Source organism: Propithecus coquereli, unplaced genomic scaffold (assembly GCF_000956105.1).
Source record: "Propithecus coquereli isolate 6110/MARCELLA unplaced genomic scaffold, Pcoq_1.0 Scaffold33, whole genome shotgun sequence".
Classification (NCBI taxonomy): Eukaryota; Metazoa; Chordata; class Mammalia; order Primates; family Indriidae; genus Propithecus; species Propithecus coquereli.
The window spans coordinates 6,052,073-6,072,214 of NW_012148952.1; the positions used below are offsets into that span (position 1 = coordinate 6,052,073).

The 20,142-nt window shown below is 42.4% G+C and overlaps 1 protein-coding gene across 5 annotated transcripts in view; it reads left to right on the top strand.

Annotated features, from left to right (window-relative positions):
• Positions 1 to 20,142, top strand: part of MAP3K19 (mitogen-activated protein kinase kinase kinase 19) — a 41,661-nt gene that overhangs the window by 13,095 nt on the left and 8,424 nt on the right. The window contains exons 4-8 of one of the 5 annotated variants that reach the window (XM_012650507.1): positions 2,070 to 2,148; positions 3,125 to 3,384; positions 10,879 to 10,922; positions 13,125 to 15,569; positions 18,941 to 19,090. In XM_012650507.1, the coding sequence (XP_012505961.1) occupies positions 2,070 to 2,148; positions 3,125 to 3,384; positions 10,879 to 10,922; positions 13,125 to 15,569; positions 18,941 to 19,090 (2,978 nt within the window). The remainder of the gene's footprint in view (positions 1 to 2,069; positions 2,149 to 3,124; positions 3,385 to 10,878; positions 10,923 to 13,124; positions 15,570 to 18,940; positions 19,091 to 20,142) is intronic. The other 4 variants (XM_012650509.1, XM_012650510.1, XM_012650508.1 and 1 more) reach the window with 4 other exon arrangements.

Consider the following 20,142-nt stretch of genomic DNA (forward strand, 5'->3'; position numbering starts at 1 on the left):
GCAGGTTCAGAGGCCTTATCCACAGCTCCCTCTGCCACTCACAGTATTCAAGAGAAAGAACAAAGAGAACGTTTGTATGTTTCAAACCAATTTTGGAGTCAGTATATTCTATTGTTGTTAGAAGTTCATAAACCATTATCAACTTTTCCCATTTAGGACCAACAGTTAGGATGGCAGCCATTAGCTCTTAACAGTTTCCAAAAAGGCATATAATTCTTATACTTGCTTAGTATATCTTTGTTCTTTGGTTTGAAAAAGAAATCAGCCCATTAATAGACTTTTAAACACATTAAATTTGCTCGAAAGCATTCTGGGTTTTATTAGTTCTTGACAAGGGTGTTCATGTGAATATCCAGTTTTCTAACTTTCTACTCAGTTTTCTAACTTCCACAGCAAAGTACTAAATGTGTCTAGCCTTTGTACCAGAACATCCTTTTCACTGACAGTTTAGTTATTAGGAATGTTTGCTGTATGTTTTTCTCACTCTAATATGTCAGCTAGGTTTTTACACTCAAGGATGACTACAAAAATCTTATGAAAGACGTCCATCTTTCTTTCAAGTAGGAGAATGACCTTGAGCATGTCACACAAACCCATATGGCTATTAGCTTCTTCGTTTCTAAAATGAAAGGCCTGGATCAGATGACCTCTAAGTTCCTTCCAGCTCAGTAATTCCAAGCCTCTCATTTTGCACTACATAGTGTGGTGATAGGATCTTTGAAAAGTTAGAAAACAATTGGCCATTCCAAGGACACTTCATTTTTAGACAAGTGTTCCTTGCTATTGTGTAATATTAGAAAACATGCAATCAAGTTGTCTGAGAAACATGTTTTCAAGAAAACCAAAGCTAGATACATTTTCACAATCCCACAAAATATAATATTGGATGACAATGATAGTCAATACTATTATCATTCGCCTGATTGTAAACAGAAGTTTTACTGTTTTTTTTTTAATGCACTAGTCTTATTACATGGCACAGGTATAAAAATCGAACAATAAAGATGCTTTCATGACAAAATATCCAAATTCCTTTAAACATAATAAAAATCTACCAGCTGAGATAATGATGATGAGGATAGCCATTAAGTAACTTTCCCAAGGTCACCCAGGAAGTGGCAGAGTGAGGAGGGATGTAGACCCAGATCTGATCTGATTCACACCCTACCCTCATCCTCGCTGCCATACTTTGTCCCTAGCACTCAGTTAGTGGAGCTTATACAGCCATTGCTCCTCCAGGCATATGCAGACTGAGTCAATGTCTCTTACAAATCCATAGATAGGAATGAATACTGGGACAAGCATTGCATCCTCCTGGAAGGACACGCCTCTCCGCTCCCACAGTACCATCTGCACGCTGCTATTACAGTGCTTACCTCGCTGCATTCTTTGCTTTCGTATCAGCTCTACTGGGGCCACAGCGGCATCTCATTTATTTCTATAGCTTCAATACGAAGCGCCGGGCTTGTCATATGCTTAATAAAAGTTGAATGGAAAAGAGGAATGAATGAATAAATCCTAAAGTACAGGCAATTTTAGCGTGATTCGTGCTAGTTTTTCACATAGCTTTGCTTAACCTGTTATATCGTAAGCAAGCATGCCTTCTACTATTCGGAAATTTCCATCGTAAGGGTTACACTGGGAATCATTTCATGTAATCAGATAGGAGATGACCAAAATTACAAATATAAGCAAATTTTTGGGGGGCTACATAAATTATCTCATTTAACCCTCACAACAGTCTTATGAGGTAGGTATTGTCACACTTTATAGAAGGAGGCCTTGTTTTCTCCATCCAGGTGACAACATTGTTCATCGTAAAACTTTATTCTACATCTGGAAAATTTTATTATATGGTTTTATTTTTCTCTTTAAGCATTTATTTAGGACCTAACATATCCTGGACAGGACAGATGCTAAGATGGCTAAACTTTAGTCCATGGTTAATGTCCATTCTGCAATCATTAAGAACAGATTGGCCAAATAGTCAGAAATAAAATACTTCTCCTGCTTACCACTGGAATTCATTACTTTCTTCTTCCTTTTACTACGGTCATGCGTTTCTATAGGTGTTGAGATCATTGTGACTTTCCCAAAAGATGTCAGTCATCCCCAAGAAATGAGCCAAGAAGATTTAAAAGAAAACAAGTAAGAAATATTCTTTGAAGTATTAGACTGGAAATTAAGTACAAAGTGATGATACTTGTGTGGCAACCTGCATTTTTAGTAATTCAACCTACAATGCTCAAAAGCAGGGGTGACGATACGTAGTATGTGGCCTGGGCCAGATAATAAATAATTAGCCCTTGTGGGACAGACAGTCTCTGTAACGATGATTCAACTCTGCAGTCGTCACCTGAATGCAGCATAGACAGTATGTAAACAAGTGAGTGTGGCTGTGATCCAACCAAAGCGACAAAAAACAGGCTGAAGGCTGGATGTGCCCCCATCCCTCTGCCCCCCTGCCCTCCGCTCATAGTTTGTGGACCCTGCTCTAGGGCAGGGCTGCTAAGAATATAGTTCTGTGGTCCTGTTGTCAGTCCATGATGAGGTCAGTACAGGACGTGAGGGCAACCATTTAAAAAGTTGTATAGCACTTGACAAAATAATTTTATGTTCATTGATCGGATAATGGAAAAATTGGGGCTTATTTTCTGCACATTTTTAATGTTTTGTCCTTCTTTATAGTAATGCGCTTTTATTATATTTTACAAAAGTATCAGTCCACAGTGGACTGGAAAGTTTAAAAACTGGTCCTTCCCCAAAGATAGCTTGAGAAGCACAGGGCTGGTCAATGCCTTTGGGCACTAAAAGGGTACAACCCCCTGCCTGCCCTTTGTCTCTTACTTCTCTGGGCAAGGCGATGGGGATGGGCAGAGCAGAGTGGGCTGAAACCTAATCCATTCGGGTGGCTGCTCTGGGTGCGGAGGGCAGAGGGGGTGGGGAGCCAGTCGAGTCGTAGGGTGGGCAGGTCTGTCCGAGCGGGATACAGCCATTCCACTCAGCAGCGCCATTTGGAAATCGCTCTCCAGACTTTCTAGCAATGTCTGGCTGGACCGAGAACTGGAGATCAAGAAGACATGGCGAACGAGTTTTAAATCAGACCATTTCCCTCCCCTTTTAGTCAGACAACCTCGGTGTATCAAGGATGGGCAGCAGCACATTCAGTTTCTCTTCCACGTGACGTTGAGACTGTGGACCTCAAGACAAAGACGCTGACCACGCGGCCTTTACTTCTGAAGAAAGAGGAAAGTTCCAAGGAGCTCCTTGACATGAACTTGGGCTTTTTGCTGCCAAGACCTTGTTTAGAACCAAATCTCTCCAAGTCTGTAACCAGAGATGATGCTTCTCATTTTCTGAAGGGGCAGCAAAGAAAATCTGAAGGTAAATTGAGCATTGAATCCCACAGTGATTCCTTTACTCTTTTGGTCAACAAATATTTATTTATTCTGCCAGGCACTGTTCTAAATGCTGGAGATACAGCAGTGAACAAGACAGACAATAACCCCAGCCATGGTGGAATTCACACTCCTGTGGGGCTTGGGGGTGCAGGACAGACAATAAACTAGCAAATAAGTAAAATGAGGGGCAGCATAGGGTTCCAGCAGAAAGAACAGTATGTGCAAATATTCATATTGAGCCTAAGACTCATTTACCAGAAAGCGGCACTAATGCCAGCGTTTAACCTTGGGGCAACATTGTCTTTGGTATTTGCTTGCTGCTTTCCTAAACCAACCTGCCTAAACCACCAGAAACAAACCTATAATCCAACAAGTTGTATTCATTGACTTACTGCAACGAGGGAGACTCACACTGGAGAAACTGTGAGGTATCTTCCCAAAGATAGATTATTCCCAAATAGAATAATTATTATAGGATTTTGGGAGAAGGACATAGTTTAGGTGAAATTAAATGAAGCAGTACTTAAAATTTTTGAAAAATGTTATTGTGCTAAAATGTGCATAACATAGAATGTACCGTTTTAACTATTTTCAAGTGTACAGTTCAGTGGCATTAAGTACATTCACATCGTTGTGCAACCGTCACAACTATTCATCCCCAGAACTTTTTCTTCTTGCAACACTGAAACTCTGTGCCCATTAAATGACAACTCCCTGTCTCCCCTCTCCTGAAACCTCCGGTAACCACTATTTTATTTTCTGTCTCCACATGAATTTGACTACTCGAGGTCTTTTGTATAAGCGGAACCATGCAATATTTGTCCTTGTGTCTGACTTGTTTCACTGGGATAATGTTGAAGCAGCATCTCGATAGGCTGTATATAAAGGGGGTAACATTGAATCTGGACTGTGAAGTGGCCCCAGGGCCTTGTTCCTTGAAATCTACGACGTCAGTTCCCCACCCTAAGCAGCCTTTCTTCAGTGTCCTATCTTGCCACTCTTCCTCAACCGTGTGAGAAACACCAGTGCCTCTAAATGCCTTCCATTACCTGAAGAGCTACGTGAACATTTGCACATACTGTTCTTTCTGTTGAACCTCCCAAGACTGAAGGAGTTGCCATTCCTTTGGACCCCCGCAGGCTCTTGACCTCACCTACATCACAACACTCATCAAGCTGCATTGTCACTATTTATGTTCCCATCTTCACCAGTTTACAAAGGCAACAGTCATAGAACCCCCAAGCACCTAGCATCATACCTGGCACATAACTATTAAAAATGCAAATTGAATTAATAACAATAATAACCATTTATTGAGTGCCTACTGTTAATATTGCAAGGCACAGTTATCCCCTGATAGTATTAATAACCCTGTTTCAGAAATGAGGAAACTGTAGCCTAAGGAGGTTAAGTGGGTGTTCAGGCCACATAGCTAGTGAGTCACAGAGGCTGGGTTCAAACCTGAACTGCCTGTCTCTGAAACCAGTGTGCTTAAGCACCGTGCCACCTGTGTTCAGAGTTCATACCTTCCATCTGAGTCCACTTTAGTTTTGGGGGAAAAAAAGAACAAAGCACATTTAATCTTGAAGATGCATTTAGAGAAAAGGAGGGGAAATTGGTGCAGGTACAACCTGGAGGGAGAATGGATGGAGAGACGGATTTGGAAATCCTGGAAACATCCTTCTCTCCTAGCTAGACTGCAGAGCCTATCGAAGCTGGAACAAGGAGCACACACAGCCAAGAATAAACATGGTTAGGTCAGCAGTGGTGATGGGGCTGCTTGGCAGTGCTACAATCTTGTAGAAAATATCAAAGCAAATATTTGTTTGCTCTTTTAGAAATTTAAGTGCAATTTAAAAAAATGAGACAATATATGTTGATTAAGAAAAATTCAGAAAACACAGGTAAACAAAAATAAGAAATAAGAAGTACAAATAGTACTTCAAGGCCATTTCTTTTAGAGTGTACTTTCATATATTTCTAAATATCATGTTTATAATGATATTTCTTGATTGTTCAATTTAGACTTTATTAAGATTTAATACTTTTACATTACTCTCCTCGCACACAAGTAATGCTCAATCTTCCTAATCTTTGTTTTCTCTTTAAAAATCAAACATCCAACGTCTCCATTATTGTGACTAGGTAAAATATTTGCAGCCAAGCCCCATAGCGTATTGACTGCATTTCCTTTCTTTTTAGACGTGTTTATCCCAGCATTCGTAACTGCTTCATTTCCTCATTTGCTCACTTTCTGCATATCCCTGTCTGGGATTCCCTTGCCATCTCCCTGGGAATTCCCTGGCCTCCCTGCTGTGCTGAACCCCCATGTGCTGGATACGCGGCTTACCCTTCCTTGGCTTACTTCCTCATTCAGCGGGGCACATTTTCCAGTAGCTTCCTGAGAAAGGGTGCATGGAGTACATGAATGATAGTTTTCATTGTCTCTAATTCTTCCGAGCTCTTCTGTTTCTTTCAGTCTCTTTTGTTCTCTGGATCCTTGGCTATCTATTTGGAATTATGAGGGTGGCACTAAAAAGTGCCGGGTGTCTGAGTGAGCTTGTTGAATGGGCCTCAGAGGAGTGGAATAGGCAGAGACCTGGACAATTAATTGGTGGAGGGATTCCAAGCATTAGCGTGCATAGACAGGCCTTCTCTCTTGGCTGGTTTTCCCTGGAGAGGGATAATCCCAGCTCCTGTCTGTAAGTCATGAGGCTGGAGGCCAGTGTTCTTGGCACTGAATGGGATTCACATTTCAGCGCACAGACTTTTACTTCACCCTCGTATTTTCCCTCCAGCACCCCATTTCTAACCCCAGCTGTGCCTGCTCCTTAGCATCTTTGTTTCAGGCTCTCTAGAGACTAAACTTGCATCATCTACCGGGAAAGGAGAAGAGCAACCGCTGACCAGTGGGGCAGGACAGGGAACCCGGAACTTACTGCTCACGCGGACTCACGAGCAGCCATCTGGTTTCAGTCTCACCTGAGCCTCGTCTCCAGAGGCACCTTCAATTCCTGCTCCTTTCTGGGGTTCTCATTTCTTGTCGAGTTCTTGGCCTGCGAGCATTGAGCAGAACTGAGAAAGTGGACAACCCCTCAGTTACTATTCATCAGACAGTTTTCACTGCCCAAAATGTTGACATCTCTCATCTAATGTTTTATCATCTGGTTTTCTTTTTCTTTTTCTTTTTCTTTTCCGGTCCTTATTTACACATTTTCAAATTCCTTTACTGTTATTTTAGTGATGTTTGTGGAGAGGAAGGAGATAAATGTGTACATTCAATCTGCCATATTTAACTGGAACTCTTTGCACCTTTTAAAAGGCTCTCGACACAGATTGCCAAGTTACCTACCAGAAAGATCTTACCGGCACATTCCCACCAGAAATCTTTCAGAGTACCTTTCCACCCCACAGCATCCCTGACCAACACTGGCTAATATCTATCTAAATATTTATAAGAATACCTGAAAGGTTTTTTTTTTTTCTCACTAGGGAGGTTATCCTATGCACCCAAGTATAAATTTGTTCAATTGTATTTCTAGATGAACTTCAAATATCTTTTCAACAGAAAATCTCGACCTCTAGAATGTGCTGTCTGACAGCAAAGATTTTGTCTTTCTTGTTCACAACTGTATGTTGCCATCTTCTGGGACGGTGTTGGCCACGCAGTAGGCACTCAATAAGTATTGTTGAATAAATGCAGAAAGCATTGAGGAGCGGGGAGGATCCCCCGGCCAGCTGTGGCCAAGGGGAGTGCCTGTGCCCTCTCCTGCTGGTATCTTCTCAGGTGACTATTTTTTCACCTGAGATTGGCTTCTCTACCTGCATCACATCTTAAGAGAAGTCTGTTTCTTTCTAAGTGAAATTTCAAAGTGACAGCCTGTGGCCGAAATTGACCTACAGACATACTTTGTTTGACCCTCACAGCCTTAAAAACAAGGGAGGGGGAGGGAAATTTCACAGAAAATCTGCAGCTCTCCAGCTTCTCTTGACAATTGGAGGCTCTAGCAGCACTGGATCATTCATCTGGATGGGACATCAGTGAGAGCTGGGTAACGATGCACCTCTACTTGGGGCACATGATCTCAACTCACCACCCCCTCACCCCATCCCACTTCATTCGTTTATGTGACCTGTTTTGATCCCAGAAACGCCGGAGCTTTTGGCTTCAGGTTTAAACTGGCGATGGGTGAGGGTTTGGGGACCTTTCTGACTCTGGCAAGAAGAGATCAACTTCTAGGTTTTACACTACCTAGTAGGTCCTATCTCCCTCTTCCCCACACCCTCCTTTCAGAATTTATGAGCCATCTAGTTTAAACAACTGTTGGAAGACAAGTATACATGAATATGCTTCCATTTCTGCACAGTCCAGGCTTTCTAAGCAAAAAGCACTAGGAAACTGGGTTAAAAGATGATTGAATGGCAAACATGCCTTGGAAGTTAGAGATAGTGTATTGTTCCAGAAACATCTAGAGGCTTATTTCTCCAGGAGCTGTTTGCTTATAATTCTAGGTAATAAAACCTAGAGATGCCTTCCTCCTCTCTCCTGGGGACATTTGCTTATATTTCATAGTAAAAGTCTGCGTTAGTCCATTTGTGCTGCCATAAAGAAAATATCTCTGAGGCTGGGTAATTTATACAGAAAAGAGGTTTATTTGGCTCACAGTTCTTCAGGCTGTACAAGAAGCACCAGCATCTGCTCTGGTAAGGGTGTCAGGGAGCTTCCAGTTGAGGAGGAAGGTGAGGGGGGAGTAGGTGTGTCACATGGTGAGAGAAGGAGGGAGGAGGAGGTGCCAGCCTCTTTTAAACAACCGGCCGCGGGAACTAATAAGTGAGAACTCATTGTCTCAGAGAGGACACCGAGCCACTCATGAAGGATCCACCCCCATGACCAAAACACTCCCACTAGGCCCCACATTCAACACCGGGGATCAAATTTCATGAGATTTGGAGGTGACAAACATCCAAACCATATCATTCTGTCCTGGCCCCCCCAACTCTCTTGTACTTCTCACACTGCAAAATACAATCACCCCTTCCCAATAGTCCCCCAAAGTCCTAACTCCTTCCAGGCACCAACTCGAAAGTCCAAAGTCTCATCTGAGACTCAGAGCAAGTTCCTGCCACCTATGAGCCTGTAAGATCAAAATCAAGTTATTTGCTTCCCAGATACAATGGTGGTACAGGCACTGGGTAAACATTCCCATTCCAAAAGGGAGAAATGGGCCAAAAGAAAGGGGCCCCAGGCCCCATGCAACTCTGAGACCCAGCGGGGAAGACATTAAATCTTAAAGTTCCAAAATCTTCTCCCTTGACTCCATGACTCCATGCTCTGCATCCTGGGCACATTGGTGCAAGGAGTGGGCCCCCAAAGCCTCAAGCAGTCCTGCCCCCTATGGCTTTGCTGGGCAGAGCCCACGTGGCTACTCTCATGGGTCTAACTCCTGCGCCTTTTCTAGGCTAAAAGTGTGAGCTGTCAGAGGCTCTACCATTCTGGGGTGTGCAGGGCGGCAGCCCCCTTCCCACAGCTCCACTGGTCAGTGCCCTGGTGGGGACTCAGTGTGGGGGCTCCAACCCCACATTTCCCTTTGCACTGCCCTAGTAGAGTCTCTCTGCGGGGGCTCCGCTGAAGCAGGCTCTGGGCTGGGCACCCAGGCTTTCCCATACATCCTCTGCAGTCTAGGTGGAAGTTGCCACGCCTCCATCACCTTTGCATTCTGTACACCTACAGGCTTTAACACCACATGGAAGCTCGCAAGACTTATGGCTCGCGCCCTCCAGAGCAGCAGCCCAAGCTGTACCCGGGGCCCTCTGAGCCATGACTGGAGCCCGAGCAGTTGGGATGTGGGAAGCAGCCTCCCAAGGCAGTGCAGGGCAGTGGCACCCCAGGCCTCGCCCCAAAATCATTCTGTCCTTCTAGGCCTCTGGGCCTGCGATGGGAGGGGCTGCCTTGAAGATTTCTGAAATGCCTGTGGGGATTTAATCTTGATTAGCACCTGGGTCCCTTTTAGTCATGCTAATCTCTCTAGCAAGTGGTTGCTGCAAAGCCCTCTGGGATTTCTCTCCTGAAAACACTCTTTCCTTCTCTACCATGTGGTCAGCCTGCAAATTTTCCAAAATTTTACACTCTGCTTCTCTTTTAATTATAAATTCCAACTTTAAGCCATTCCTTTGCTCCCATATCTGACCATAGGCTGTTGAAGCAGCCATGCCACCCTTTGAACAGCTTTGCTGCTTGGAAATGTGTTCTGCTTGATACCCTAGGTCATCGCTTTTAAGTCCAGTCTTCCACAAAGTCCTAGGATATAGATACAGTGCAGCCAAGTTCTTTGTTAAGCTGTAACAAGGGTGACCTTTGCTCCAGTTCCCACTAAATTCCCCATCTCCATCTGAGACCTCATCAGCCTGGCCTTCACTGCCCATATTTCTATCAATATTTTGGTCACAAGCACTTAACAAGTCTCTAAGGAGTTCCAAACTTTCCCTCATTTTCCTGTCCTCCCTGAGCCCTCCATACCCTTCCAATGTCTGACTGTTACCCAGTTCGAAAGCCACTTCCACATTTTCAGGTATGTTTATAGTAATGCCCCATTCCTGGCACTGATTTTCTGTCTCAGTCCATTTGTGCTGCTGTAAAGGCAATACCCAAGGCCAGGTAATTTAAAAGAAAAGTGGTTTATTTGGCTCAGGTTCTGCAGATTGCACAAGAAACATGGCACCAGCGTGTGCTTCTGGTGAGGGCTTCAGGGAGCTTCCAATCCAGATGGACAGCAAAGGGCGAGCAGGCGTGTCCAGTGGTGAAAGCAGAAGCAAGGAGGAGGTACCAGGCTCTTTTAAACAACCAGGTCTCACATCAATTAATAAAGTGAGGACTCATTATCTCAGGGCAGGCACCAAGCCATTCATGAGGGGTCCACCCCCATGACCCAAACACCTCCTGCCAGGCCCCAACACTGGGGATCCAATTTCAACATGAGATTTGGAGGGGCCAAACATCCAAACCATATCAAGAGCTCTCCTTCTCTGGAGGGAAAGATGGGCCAAAGTGCCAACCACCCTGTATCCCAGCGGAGTCTCATAATTTCAGGGCTCCCTCCTGAGATGCAACTCTACCACATGTGCAGGTAAACATCTGGCTCTCATCACAGTGCACTGTGAGGAACTGGGATGTGGGGAACTGGCATTATCATGCTCTGTGAGTAATAAATGGTCTGCCCTCTGATCCAGAGATCTCATATTTCCTGTTAGAATTTAGACATCAACATAAAGCAACAACCCCTACTAGCAGCAGTAGCCCCGAAGTTTTGCGTAACAATGCCACATCCACCGCCATGTGAATTACACAGGGAAATTTCTTAATTTCTACAACTTTTCCTCACACCTTATCATCTAAATGACTATATCCCCAAACTCTGGCTTAAGACTGTTTTCACTCTACTACTAACAGTTACCAATCATTATCTTTTTCTTGCTGTAGAGTTTTCTACTTCGGACATGAAGTGCAGTAGCCGAAGAAATGAGGTAAGACTAGTATGAGCATTTTTGACTGAAGAATTAAAACCAGAGAACTTTTGTTGTTAGAGACAAACTCAAACAATTCAGAACCAAATCCTCAGCTATTACAGTTGACCCTTGAACAACGCAAGGGTTGGGACACTGATCTCCCGACATTGTGGAGTCGAAAATCCATTATAACTTTTGATTCCCCCAAAACTTAACCAGTAATAGCCTGCTGTTGACCAGAGCCTTACACATCACATAAACAGTTGACTAACACATATTTTATGTTATATGCATTATCTGCTGTACTCTTGCAATAAAGTAAGCTAGAGAAAAGAGACTGTTATTAAGAAAATCTTGAGGAAGAGAAAATGTATTTACTATTTATTAAACGGAAATGGATCATCATAAAAGTCTTCATCCTCATCATCTTCATGTTGAGTAGGCTGAGGAGGAAGAGAAACAAGAGAGGCTGGTCTTGTCTGAGGGGTGGCGAAAGTAGAAGAAAATCCACATGTAAGTGGACCTGTGCAGGTCAAACCTCTTTTGGTCAATGGTCAACTGTGTATCTTGGAAAAATAATGACTCACATATAGTTTATAGAGTAGCAAATCATTCCTGGAAAAATTATGCTTGCCATGTACATTGTTTTGCTGAGGTGTTTCTTGTTCTCTACCTACACATTTTAATTTGTTTTCTTTCAACATATCTAGAAATTAGGTAATTCTGTTTTTCCAGTGGTGGAAAGATTTTCCTAGTTGTCTAATTTGTAAGTAAAGCTTCTGGAAAGATACTTGCAATTCTTTAGTTTTCTCAGTTTCTTTATCCTATGAGACTTTGAAAAATACTTACGTATTCTGCTTAGTGTTGTAAAAAGTTTATTGGCCTGAAAAAATTTAATGCCTGTTACTAGGAGGATGGTTAAGCACTGGGAGAATCTGTCTTTATTTCCTAAATTACTTTTGAGAAATGGGGAAAATCATCTCAACAATAAAACTGGGGAACTGCCTGGCATCTCGTCTACTTTTAATGCCTAACTTTCTCATGACAGCTTCCTTTTCCTTCCTTCTTACACATAGGTGGCAATAGAATGAAAATTAAACATGTACCTCTCAATCACCACCCATGATCCATGCCTATAAATATTTTGATATAAGTAGGTATTGAATCTGTATTCACTGGAAAAGGTCATAATGAAAAGAAACATGAAATTAAGATATTTATAGATTAATGACCATAAAGCTAAAATATTATATTTACATTGGGTTACACTGACCTCTAGAGGTTGATAATAAAAACTAGTTTAGTTAAAAATAGCTAGAGGGCAGAGGAAAATGCAAAGCCTTCCGGGATTGTTAATTTTCAAATGTAAGATGTGCAATTTATAAGCCACCATTAACAATTCAGCAAAATAATGATGAGTAATTGTGTTCCAGATACAAATTCTGAGTTAGTCAATAACTGAATGATCATTGTTAAAGTATATGTAACAGCAATTTTAAACTGTTCAGTGGGATTTCAAAAATCTTAATTCTATGGAAAGTAAAAAGAAAAGAGAAAGAGTTTCTTATCTCAAATTTTTAACATTTACATCATAGGGCCTTCATTTAAAAACATATAACTGGCCAGGCGCGGTGGCTCACGCCTGTAATCCTAGCACTCTGGGAGGCCGAGGCGGGCAGATTGTTTGAGCTCAGGAGTTCGAAACCAGCCTGAGCAAGAGCGAGACCCCGTCTCTATTAAAAATAGAAAGAAATCAATCGGACAACTAAAAATATACAGAAAAAATTAGCCGGGCATGGTGGCGCTTGCCTGTAGTCCCAGCTACTCGAGTGGCTGAGGCAGGAGGATCGCTTGAGCCCAGGAGTGTGAGGTTGCTGTGAGCTAGGATGACGCCACAGCACTCTAGCCTGGGCAACACAGTGAGACTCTGTCTCAAAAAAAAAAAATAAAATAAAAACGTATAACCATTCATCTTTACATCTATAGTAATTTTGGTTTCTTGAAATATTGTTTTACCTTGGTTCCAAAAAACTGCTGGGAAAGAGATTTTAGTTTTAAAAATTGTGATCTCTAGAATCGTTTTGTACATTAAAGGGTTTCCTTACGAGATTAGAATCTGCAGGGAAAGTAATGTGGATTAGAATCTGTTCAGATTACTTTAAACCAGTTAACATATTTACATATGCTACTGCATTCATAGCTTTTTCTTTTTCCTTTTAGTTCCCTCTGCCACCATTGTCACTGTTGCCCATGCGATCTGGTGTCCTCACCATCCCCCAAAATCACAAGGTTCCAAAAGAGAGAGAAAGAAATATTCCAAGCCTCACATCCTTCAGACCTAAGCTCTCAGAGCCTGTCAGTCAATCGTATCAGTTTAGTCCATCAAAAAGGCAGCAGGAGGCCCCGTTCAAGGTGTTGATGGATCAGACTCTCAGGTCTTCTGATAGCTCCATTTGGTCAAGAAACATGTGCTCTTTCTGGAAGGCTAATCATCACAGACACCCCCTGGAGAGGGAGGAGAACTGGAAATCCAAGGAAATAGAAGGACATGACAAGATTGAAATCTCTCACTTTGAAAAGGGGCAATCTTTGGTGTGTTTTAAGAATTTTAAGGATGGCACTATTCCTACAGATAGGGAAGAGGATATTGACGACCATGGTAGTAAAATGAGAAAAGCAGAAGAGAACTCCCAATATCTTTCACCAACAGAGAAAGAGAATTCGGTAGCCAGAAACCACGAACAAGAAATTGTATGTGCCTTTCCAAGCAAGCTCCAAGAAGCCCAGTATTCGGAAATAACTCCAAGCCAGGACGAAGACATGAGAAATAATAAAGCTGATTCAAAAGGCGCTTCATTACATAAGGAGGAAGCAATTGAACCAAACAATATTTTAGAAGAGTTTATTGTTCTTAAAAGCTTGTCCAATGTAGCCTTTGATGACCCCACTGAAAAGCTCCCAGGAGGTCAGAGCGGGATGGAGACAAACACAAAAGTATCAATAGCAGATGCAGACAAACCAGAAATGAATGGGGTGGTGCCTCTTATCCACATTACTTTCCCTGCAGACGGAACCCCCAAGGAACCAGCTATAGCCAAACCAAGCCTCCGAAAAAGAAAGGGAACGGTGCACAACAGCCATAGCGTCAACATACTTGTGCACCAAGAACAGGACAAGCGTAAGATGAATGGCCATAGAAATAAGTTGGATTCAAAGACCAAGGCAAGTAACAAGACACCCCAGAATTTCATGATTTCTACTGAAGGTTCCTTTAAGCCTCCCATGCATAAAGCCAGCATAAAAACTCAAATTTTCCCTGCGTTGGGGCTTGGTGAGCCCAGGCCTCAACAATCGCCCAAGTTTCAAAGAAGAATACCACAGATAGAAAAGAAGCAATCAGCTTACCGGACTCAGAAACCTAAAAAGCAGTCATTTCCCTGCATCTATAAAAATCCAGGAACAAAAAAGTCGTATGTTCCTCTCTCTGTTCAACCAACAGAGCCGAGACTAAATTACCTAGATCTTAAGTATAGTGACATGTTCAAAGAAATCAATTCAGCTGCTAATGGACCTGGAATCTATGAAATGTTTGGGACTCCTGTTTATTGTCACATACGAGAAGCTGAACGGCCTGAAAACAAGTATTACCGAGAGATATGCTCAGCTCCATCGGGCAGATGTATCACCAATAAATGTCGATCTTCACACAGTGAGCGGAGCAGCAATAGCAGAACAAGACGTTCTCAGAAAAGATCACATAGTAAACCTCCAAAGTCTTCGCTTGGCATTAAACAAGAGCACAAAGGCTTACTTTCTAAAGAAAAGGGCTGCAAGGCTGTAGGTAGCAACCTACAAGACATAGAAAATGGTGATGATATTTCAGAACCAGACTGGCAGATAAAATCTTCAGGAAATGACTTTCTAACTTCCAAAGATGAAGTTCACCCCATGAACTTGGTTCAGACTCCTGAACAGTCCACCGAACAGAACAAATTCCTTCCAGTCTCAGACTTATCCATTGTTGAAGAAGTTTCTATGGAAGAGTCTACTGATGAAGGAGACATTTCTAACCAACAAATACTCACAACGAGCCTCAGAGATCTGCAAGTACTTGAAGAGCTACATCCACAGACCCCACTTGTCCCTTCAGAAAACAGCTGGGCAGTGCCCAGTGAGAAGAGTTCTATTAAGAACACACTACAAGAAAAGCAGAATACAACATCTTTAGGCAAAATAAATGACAGTCAAATTTTAACTAATGATCTAGAGTTTGATAGTGTTTCAGATGGGTCTAAAACACTTACAAGTTTCTCTTTCCAAGAGAAACAAGAAAGTGCATCTTCTCAGACATATCAACATTGGGGACATTCTTTGGATTATGATAGTTTGGAAAATAAATCAACCACATATGAAACGTTTGGAAAAACTTTAAATTATGCAAATTTGATTTCCCAAGAAATTCTGGAGTCCTTAAAGAATGAAGAATTGACAGATGAACTATTAGGTTGTTTAGCTGCAGAATTACTAGCTCTTGACGAGAAAGACAACAACTCTTGCCAAATAATGGCAAATGAAACAGATCCTGAAAACCTAAATCTTGTTCTTAGTAGGAGAGGAAATACCACAAGAGAATTGGGCAGAGACACAACAAATGTCAAAATACAGGTTAGTATAATTAGAATCAGAGATTGATTCATTAGGATGGGAAGGACCTCAGAGATCTAGTTCGAATTTTCTTTTTTCTTTTCTTTTCTTTTCTTTAGAGAGAGAGAGAGTCTCACTCTGTCACCCAGGCTGAAGTGCAATGTCATGATCATAGTTCACTGTAACCTTGAACTTCTGGGCTCAAACCATCCTCCTGCCTCAGCCCCCTGAGTAGTTGGGACTATAGGTGTGAGTCACCACATCCAGCTAATTTTTTTTTTTTTTTTTTGTAGAGACAGGATCTCACTATGTTGCCCAGGCTAGTCTTCAACTCCTAGCCTCAAGCAATCCTCCTGCTTCTGCCTCCCAAAGTACTGGGATTATAGGCATGAGCCACTGAGCTTGGCCCACATCCCTTATTTTCAAATGGGGAATTATAAACCTTAAACAATTAAATATTGTAGTTTCTTAAAGGTCTCATTGTTTGGTCACAGGGTTGGAATCCAGGTCCCTTGGCTCCCAGGCTAAGATGCTTTCATTATGTTGCCTTACTTCTGGAATTTAGCTAGCTTGGCACTGCAATGAAATCACTTTGAATACATTAATATAGCAAAATTATTTAGATATGTCAGTATTTTATTCATTGATGACATTTTCAATCAACAGCAGATAATTTTCAGCTATCAGCAGAGAGATAATTATAGGCAAAGCATTTTGCTCTAGGTGGTGAGTGAGATGGAAAGAAATGAACACGGCTCCTAAAGGAGCTCACCATTCCGTTCATGTGAAGACAAGAAATGTGCATTTCTCAGAGTCCCTGCCCCTGAGCACTTGCTCTCAGGTGTAGGAAGATAGTGGTATAGAAGACTCAGCCATTGCTTTTAAGGAAGCATAAGCAAAAATCCTGGAAAAAATTTTTGCTTGGCATAGGAGTGGGAGTGGGGTGAGGAAGAAGAATATCAACAGATGGTTGGGTTTTGTTTGTTTTAATTTTCACTGAAGTACATGAGCCTCCTGTTCTACTCAAATTTTGAAGACAGAAACAGTAGGTTAAGCCGAAATGTTATTTATCGAACACTAACTCAGGTTATATCACACTATGTCCACACTATATCAGGTTCAGGAATAATTGCTTTAAATAGTTGATCAGAAGAACACATCAAGTAAATAATTATACCAGAGCTAGATTTATCGAGAACTTACCACGTATGACTGGGACACATTGTGCTCTCTCCTTTTATGCTTCATAATAGCTCTATAAGTACTATGGGTACTAAAGTGTCCCCATTGTGTAGATGAGGAAACTGAGGCTCAGAAAATCATCCAGCTAGTGAGTGGAGGGGTCAGGCATTCTGACTCCAGCCTTAATCACTACCCAGTGGGAATATATCTTGTCCTAAAAGGCCAGCTCCTCCTTCAGGCTGAAATGGGTCTCTGCTAGGGGGTGGATAGTGATTTGGAGATGCTGGATTGGAAATGGGGTGCTGTGTGTGCACACCTGTGCATCTAAGCTGGGCCTGCCACTCTGCGATTTCAATTTGAGGAAGAGCTAACAAGTCAGTAAATGTAATCAGCCCCTCACTCCACCCTGCAATCATGGAATCAAAAACTGCCTTTCTGTGACCTTTGCTTTTCCAAGCAGTTAAATTTCAGTTTGGATAGAAACATGAGAGGACAAGTAGGAAGAACCCAAATGGCCCTTTGGAGGCCCATGGACACTTGCGAGGAAGGCGACCCTGCAGGATCTCTTGCTCCTAGAGGGCCTTCACCATGCCTCTGCGTCACCATCATTATTCATTTTTAAGATTACTAGTGGAGGATCCACATGAAGCATTTGGGGTCTTGATCAACCAATTGGAAAAAGTGCTCTAAGTTCTGCAAAGAGATGCTTGTTTCCTGACCTCTAAGGCAGTGCCTCTCACAGTTCACTGTGAACACGACTCTCTCAGGGATCCAGTGTGCCTGGGGCCTGAGGTTCTGCAGGTCTGACAAGTGTCCAGGCGATGCTGGTGCAGCTGCTCTGCAGATTCTTCTCTGAGCAGCAAGGATCTTCAGGACCGTGGGCCTTCAGTCCACTGTGGATGGTCTTGACCATCACAATTGTTTGTGCTGTGTGTGGGGTGGGGTGGGGGTGTGTGTGAGAGGGGGAGAGAGGGAGAAAGAGAATATCTGCGTGTGTATTTGTGATGTGTATTGTGTGTAAATGTGTATACTTGTTTGCATATGTATGTATATAAGTGGAAACATATATGCTTATGTATGTATGTACGTATGGGAAACGAAACACAAAGGCTGCTTATTCCGTTTGCGAGGCAGACAGCCACCGCCATGTACATTTTGGCAGAGACTCAAAGGCAGGCAGAGGAGCAGTAAAGCTTCATGACGGGAAAAAGGAAGGGCTTCGGGGGTGGGCTGATTGGAGGCTGTTGGCGTGGGGAAGCTGTAGGTGGCTAACTAGAAGTGGGGCATCCTCTCGGATTGGTAAGGGGTGCACGTTTGGCTTTCTCTAATTGGAACTACATCAGAAGTAGGGACAAAAACCAGAGAAACTGTCAGTTGGTAATCAAACCTGCTGTTTGGGGCCAGTTGTTCCACGGGTTATTGTTTGACTTCCTGAACTGTTTGCTAAAGATACTAACTAGTCTGACTTTCTGTATGTCTGGCTTGAAGGTGGTAAATTGGCTTCCTGGGCTGGTTGCTGCAGATTATAGGTCAGAGTTCTATGTTTATATATGGTCTGGCCATTGTGGGTTTGTATATTTTCTCTTGGTATATCTATGTGTGTGTATTTGTGATGTATGTGTGTGCATGTGTGTTTATGGGTTGCATATCATTTATATTTGTGTGTATGTACATTTGTGTGAATGCATGTATCAATATGTGTGCACGAGTATGTGTCTCTGTGAGTATGTGTACATGTGTCCACTGTGGGTCTGTTTGTCTTTCTGAACTTGTCTATATGTTTAGGAGCAAGGTGACCAGGATAATGGGAATTTTGAAGAGAGAGTTGAGGGTAAGGGCCTGAGGAGACAGCACACACTAACATATTCTCTCATGATAGGGACCTTGGGAAAGGTCATTCTTAAAAGACAATAGTTGGTAGCCTGCAAGCCCTTGTGGGCCCAGAGATAAACAGGCCTAAGACCTCCTCCTATAAAACATACAAAGCAAAATGTGACTTAAAATATATACAATCAACAAGGCTGAAGTATACAACTAAGATATACTACTTGGTCATTTTGGGGAAATATGTGTGTCTGGAAGTTACCCATGAACAATAAGAATGGCCATGGACAGGAGCATTTGAAAAGAAAACTCTGTTTTCCACCCCTTCTTTCCATCTTAACAACTCAGAGCTTAATGGTGATCTTTCTTTTTATCTCATCTTCCAGGGCCATAGTAATGGGTTCAGGATATATGACAGGGAGGAGAAATTTCTCAACTCAAAGGAAAAGAAGACGTTTTCTGAAAATAGATTAAAGCACGAAGAACCTATCCTGTGGACCAAGGGTGAGATCCTTGGGAAGGGAGCCTACGGCACAGTAAGTTAAAAGGAAACTTGAAATCAGAACTCCCCACCCGTCCTCGACCCCTTCCCCCGCCCCCGGCAAGCTCTCTTTTACTTAGCAACTTTTTCGGTTGAATATAACAGAAAACCCAATTCAAACTGGCTTGAGGGAAAGGGCATTCATTGCTTTATGCTACTGAAAGGTCTGAAATAGGTCTGACTCTGGCCACAGGTGGTTTCAGGGGTCAGAAAATATCATCAGGACCGGGTCTCTCTCTCTGTCTGGCTCTCGTTCTTAGGCTCCATGTGGTGGTACAATGGCCATTGCATTTCTAGTCTCTCCTTTTCCCAGGTTCAAGTTCAGGGGGAAAGGAATCTCTTACTTTAACAGCTCAATATGTTACTGGAAGTTGGGAGAATCATTATTGGATTGCAAAAACAGAAGATGTTCCCTATGTTTTGTCAATTTCATAACCTTTGGTGTGGGGGAGGGTGATGAAGAGAGGCAGGTTAATGGGTACAAACATATAGTTAGATAGAAGGAATAAGTTCTAGTGTCCACAGTAGGGTGACTAGAATTAACAATAATATGTTGCATATTTCGAAAGAGCTGAAATAAAAGATTTGAAATGTTTCTAACACAAAGAAAATGACAAATGTTCAGGCTGGTAGATATCCTGAATACCCTGACTTGATCATTACACATTCTATACATGTATCAAAATATCACATATACCCCGTAAATATGTACGAATATCATGTATATAAAAAAAGACCATCCAAAGTCCTAGCACTTTCAGCCAGGTGCAGTGGCTCATGCCTGTAAGCCCAGCACTTTGGGCCACTAAGGTGGGAGGATCACTTGAGACCAGCCTGGGCAACATAGCAAGACCCCATCTCTAGAAGAATATTTAAAAAATTTTTTTAAATTAAAAAGTATGTCCTAGCACTTTTTTTTTTTTTTTTTTGAGACAGAGTCTCACTCTGTCACCCTGGCTAGATTGCAGTGGCATCATCATAGCTCACTGCAACTTCAAACTCCTGGGCTCACCCAATCCTCCTGCCTCAGCCTCCCGAGTAGCTGGG